The 6,000-nt window shown below is 42.8% G+C and overlaps 1 protein-coding gene across 1 annotated transcript in view; it reads right to left on the reverse strand.

Annotated features, from left to right (window-relative positions):
* Positions 1 to 6,000, reverse strand: part of LOC135558636 (paired box protein Pax-3-like) — a 45,125-nt gene that overhangs the window by 20,590 nt on the left and 18,535 nt on the right. The window contains exons 5-7 of the mRNA XM_064992585.1: positions 5,484 to 5,683; positions 4,520 to 4,685; positions 3,287 to 3,507 (exon numbers count right to left, since the gene is read on the reverse strand). Coding sequence (XP_064848657.1) covers positions 3,287 to 3,507; positions 4,520 to 4,685; positions 5,484 to 5,683 — 587 coding nt within the window. The remainder of the gene's footprint in view (positions 1 to 3,286; positions 3,508 to 4,519; positions 4,686 to 5,483; positions 5,684 to 6,000) is intronic.

Here is a 6,000-nt window from a genome sequence, read left to right on the forward strand (position 1 = left end):
AGCACTGATAAACGATCAGATAACTCAAAAGAACAATAAACTGTAACAATCCACAGTATCGAGGCTTTGCTGTGTAAGGACTGCAGAGTTTACATAGCTTTGTTGGTATGTCTAATTGTAAAGTTTTAGAGGTTTTCATCCACTCACTGTTAATGTAAAATAAATGTATTCATTTGCATTCCCTCTCTTGTATTCATTTGCATTCCCTCTCTTGTATTCATTTACATTCCCTCTCTTGTATTCATTTACATTCCCTCTCTTGTATTCATTTACATTCCCTCTCTTGTATTCATTTACATTCCCTCTCTTGTATTCATTTACATTCCCTCTCTTGTATTCATTTACATTCCCTCTCTTGTATTCATTTACATTCCCTCTCTTGCATTCATTTACAATCCTCACATAAATGCCATCCAGTCTGAAATGCAAATGAGCATATTCCAGTATACATCCAAATTTGCAGATGAATACATTAATTAAAACAAATTAGTCAACAAAGTGAGTAATTTGCATAAATTACACACCACATTACTAAGGGATAGATTCCTTCATTGCAATCAATTAGCACACTGGAACGTTCCATGATTGCAATTCCATATGGAAACAAACATTCCCGACGTGTGCGTTTGACTGTGTGTGTGTGTGTGTGTGTGTGTGTGTGTGTGTGTGTGTGTGTGTGTGTGTGTGTGTGTGTGTGTGTGTGTGTGTGTGTGTGTGTGTGTGTGTGTGTGCCAGTGGCTTGTATTCATGGATGCCAATGGAAGCCAGGCTTCCCCAAAATAATTACCAAGAACAAAATACAAAACATAGAAAATAATTTAGCTTTCGTCACTCTGTTTCATAATTTTCCTTCAATTCGGAACAGGCTATGTGTCTCTCACCAGAGAAAGCATCTGAGTGAGCAAAACAGCACCCCTCTCACTCTGTATATGTAGCCCATCTATCTGATTCTGTCTGGTCAAAAAGAGTATGACATTGTTGCTGCCCGTAGCATTGAATGCAAGGCAAGCCAGCAAGCATTTGGCCTCCCTTGATAATAAAAAATTATAATAATAGCCAATCAGCGTGAAACTAAACTGAGTGAGCTCAACTGTGAATGGTCCTGGCGCACCAAAAAAAAAGTGTCAAGGGTATTTGGTATTTTATTAGGATCCCCATTAGCTGTTGCAAAAGTAGCAGCTACTCTTCCTGGGGTCCACACAAAACATGACATAATACAGAACATTAATAGACAAGAACAGCTCAAGGATAGAAGAACATTAATGTAAAAACGGCACATGTAGCGTACATATCAATACATACACACAAACTGTCTAGGTCAAATAGGAGAGAGGCTGAATAATTTTGCACGCCCAATTTTTCAGTTTTTGATTTGTTAAAAAAGTTTGAAATATCCAATAAATGTCATTCCACTTCATGATTGTGTCCCACTTGTTGTTGATTCTTCACAAAAAAAATACAGTTTTATATCTTTATGTTTGAAGCCTGAAATGTGGCAAAAGGTTGCAAAGTTCAAGGGGGCCGAATACTTTCGCAAGGCACTGTATATCACAGTGTCAAGGCATATGAACTAACAGGCTACAGAGCAAACAACACAATTATACACATAGGTTGTAATATGGCTTATTTGTCCTGGCTTGGCTTCCACAGTGATTTTACCCACGCACCTCTACTGCTGTGTGCTTGCACATGTGTGCATGTCTCCCTATGCAAGATAACATAGCCACTCTCTCTAAGCTAAGGAAAGCCCAGTTTGTCTCAAGGAGGCTGATGGTGAAAACACCTACGAGAAAGAAGCACCTTTGGCCTCCAAGCAGAGTAAAGGTCATCTAATGGATTTGGCCTCCTAGTAGAGATGAAGGCATCTCTGTGTGTGAAGTCTACTCTACTCACAGCTAATCAGACATGGAATAGTGTTACCAAGGGGTGGCTTGTGGCTCGTTAGCACTAGCTTGTGAAGGAACCAATGTGGTTGGGTTAATGCTGTTCAAGTAGTTAAAGTCGTCAATTATATCCCAAATGGTTTTACAGATCACCATGTTGTCATTGCTGATGAAAATGACAAGCAAACACACAGACACACACCCTCGGGGTTCCCCTTGTCATAGAAAGAGAGGAAGATGTGCCTGAAGCGTTCGTTTTTATCACCACTAAGCAGGACACTGATGGAGGCCTGAGAACCTCTCTTTCTCATGGGGTGAGGACCCAGCATGCATTGCGTGGGGCCTGGCCACCCTTTGTGGCAGTTTAAAGCTTGTTTTCCGCCTGTTAAGGACGGCCCCGTCTCCGCGTACCGAACCCCACATGGACGCTGATGACTGTGTAATCAGCCATAATTGTCTTTTCAGATTTCATTTGTGTCATCTTCCGCTCTCACACACCCTCCATCTTTTATTGTCTCATGTCTATTCATATGCTAGCGGTCCATATTCAAATGAGAAGAGACTTTTTGCTAAACTGAAATGATTTAGTATGGTGTTTTGTTGACAAACATCCGGTTTTGAGTTTGTCACCTGTTTGACTACCTTGTTGAACATGAAGAGCTTTAGTGTTGAGATGCTACTGAAAGACTTACGACATGCCGTTGAAATGTTGCGGATAGTTTGATAAACATCTGTAGAACCTCTGAGAAAATATACCTTCTGAATGTTATCTAGAACCAACCGCTAAACAGGACTTTTCCATTCCAAATGGTATAAAACCTATATTAATGTCTTATTGAAACTATGGAATCCACATGTTGCAGAGCGGAACATAGGCAAGCTCTTCTATGTGCGCTGCTAGCAAAATGTCAGTCTCTTTGGATAATATAGTCTGCTGCTCAATGTCAGTCTCTTTGGATAATATAGTCTGCTGCTCAATGTCAGTCTCTTTGGATAATATAGTCTGCTGCTCAATGTCAGTCTCTTTGGATAATATAGTCTGCTGCTCAATGTCAGTCTCTTTGGATAATATAGTCTGCTGCTAGCAAAATGTCAGTCTCTTTGGATAATATAGTCTGCTGCTAGCAAAATGTCAGTCTCTTTGGATAATAAAGTCTGCTGCTCAATGTCAGTCTCTTTGGATAATACAGTCTGCTGCTCAATGTCAGTCTCTTTGGATAATATAGTCTGCTGCTCAATGTCAGTCTCTTTGGATAATATAGTCTGCTGCTAGCAAAATGTCAGTCTCTTTGGATAATAAAGTCTGCTGCTCAATGTCAGTCTCTTTGGATAATATAGTCTGCTGCTCAATGTGATAAATTATTATTCTATTAGCTACAGTCGGGACTGAGCAGTGAACTGACCTGTGGTGAAAGACCATTGCTGATGCTGGGGTTGACTGAGTTGGAGTGGCCGGACGGGGGCACGAAGCTTTCCGAGTAGCCAGAGAAGCCATGGCGTCCAGAAGACAGGCAGTAGGCAGAACTACCGTCCTGGGCCCCCGCTGAGGAGCTGAGCCCACCCTGGTGCACCGAGGTGGGGGGGAGGGGCTGAGGCCTGAGGACCGTACTGGGCTGCTCTGACACTGCAAGGAGAGAACGATGGAGAGAGAGAAAGAGATTGTGTGTGAGAGAGAGAGAGAGAGAGAGAGAGAGAGAGAGAGAGAGAGAGAGAGAGAGAGAGAGAGAGAGAGAGAGAGAAAGGAGGAATGGATTAATGCTAGGCTTTTGATTCAAATACATCAAGTCATGGACTGTTCTCTCTGCTACTGCACGGCAAGCGGTAGCGATGCACCAAGACTGGAACCAACAGGACCCTGAACAGCCATAAGACTGCTAAATAGTTAACCAAGTAGCTGCCCGGGCAATCTGCATTGGCCCTATTGGTTAACTATTTAACTATCTGCATTGGCCCTATTGGTTAACTATTTAACTATCTGCATTGGCCCTATTGGTTAACTATTTAACTATCTGCATTGGCCCTATTGGTTAACTATTTAACTATCTGCATTGGCCTTATTGGTTAACTATTTGACTATCTGCATTGGCCCTATTGGTTAACTATTTAACTATCTGCATTGGTCCTTTTTGCACTAACTCTTTTGTCTCATCACAAACTGCTGCTACTGTTTCTGTCCTGTTGTCTAGTCACTTTATCCCTACCTATATGTACATATCTACCTTAATTACCTCGTAACCCTGCACATGGACTCGGACTGGTATCCTATTCTCTCTGCACTGTTGGGAAGGGCCCGTAAGTAAGTATTTCACTTTTAGTCTACACCTGTTGTTTACGAAGCATGTGACAAATAACATTTCCACTACAAGACCACGGTACTTACCTGCGGAGCAGCAAGAGGAACTGCCCTTCACTTACCTTCAGGCTCTGCTCAAACTCTACACCCCAACCCGAGCCCTCTGTTCTGCCACCTCCGGTCTCTTGGCCCTCCCATCCCTACACTACACTAACTGTACGTGCCGCTCTGGACAAGAGTTCCTGCTAAATGACTCAACTGTAAATGTGATTTGTAGATGAGCTTTGGTGAGCACGTATAAAACAAGATCAGAGAGAGAAATAGAAGTTGAAGTTGTGCTCACTTTGTGATATGGAGGTGGGAGGGTAGGGGCTGTCTGACAGCTGATAGGGCTGCAAACTCGACATGGCCGAAGGTGGGAAACCGCCAGGGATCAGGTGATTAAATGCCATCAGCTGATTGGCTCCTGCCTGTTTTCTCCACCTGGCTCTCCTGTTGCTGAACCACACCTAATAAAAATCAAATAAAAGATGTGAGAATCAATTATTGTGAAAAATAGAAAATCTGTGTGTGTGTGTGTGTGTATGCTAACGTGTATTCATCGTGTGTGTATTTAAACACTTCTGTGTATGTGTGTGGGTGGGTGTATTCATTGTGTTTGTATTTAAACACTTCTATGTGTGTGTGTGTGTGTGTGTGTGTGTGTGTGTGTGTGTGTGTGTGTGTGTGTGTGTGTGTGTGTGTGTGTGTGTGTGTGTGTGTGTGTGTGTGTGTGTGTGTGTGTGTGTGTGTGTGTGTGTGTGCTCTGTAGCCTCAAGCAGAACAGACGTAGAGATACACTATGAGCATCTGGAGCCCAGTGAATCCACAGTGACATCACGTCCTTATCTAACTCAGTCACGGGTTTACATAGAGACTAGTGTAAATCAAGCCCATAAACCAATGAAATCCCTTTATCTATCTTAATAAAGACTTTCTAATTCAGGCTTCTATTTTAGTTTCTTTGTATGAATATTTTTTACAAAAGAGGTCAAAACAGGAAACTCATAACTGAAGACACAGTAGGGTCCTGTGTGTGTGTGTGTGTGTGTGTGTGTGTGTGTGTGTGTGTGTGTGTGTGTGTGTGTGTGTGTGTGTGTGTGTGTGTGTGTGTGTGTGTGTGTGTGTGTGTGTGTGTGTGTGTGTACAGCTGACTCATTACTGATGTCTCGTGACTGATGTCTGGAGGGGTTGTATGGGACTGTGGACAAAGACCTCCATAATGTGTGTGTGTATTCCTGCCTATGTGTGTATGTTGGTCCTCTAACCTGTACTCTGGCCTCTGTGAGTTTGGCCCGCTGAGCTAGCTCTTCTCTGGTGTATATATCTGGGTAGTGTGTTCGTTCAAAGGCTCTCTCCAGCTCCTCCAGCTGCTCGGCTGAAAAGGTGGTCCTACTGCGACGCTGTTTCCTCTTCAGTGGCAGGCCCGGCTCCGAGTCCACATCCGAACCCTCGTCTGAGTGGCTGGCTGCAAACATGCAACACATAATGGTTATTCTGATTGGCCGTTTGGAAAAACTAAATGAGGAAGGCTGTTATTTTTTTATGGAAGAAGGGAACAACAAAATTCCAGAAGACTTGGAATGTAAAGTAAACACACCTTTATTAGAGAGACACACAGAAGCAAAAGGTGTCAAAGATTTGGTATATATCCTGCAATGTAATGTAATGACTAAGGCCCAGAGTTTTCCTGGGCAGCTTCTGTGGTCAGGGAATAACATATCTAGTTCTCCCCCAACTATGACTAGGAGCTTATGGCTTTCACAGGGAGAGATCACTTTAAAT

This window comes from Oncorhynchus masou, chromosome 17 (assembly GCF_036934945.1).
Source record: "Oncorhynchus masou masou isolate Uvic2021 chromosome 17, UVic_Omas_1.1, whole genome shotgun sequence".
NCBI classification, from domain to species: domain Eukaryota; kingdom Metazoa; phylum Chordata; class Actinopteri; order Salmoniformes; family Salmonidae; genus Oncorhynchus; species Oncorhynchus masou.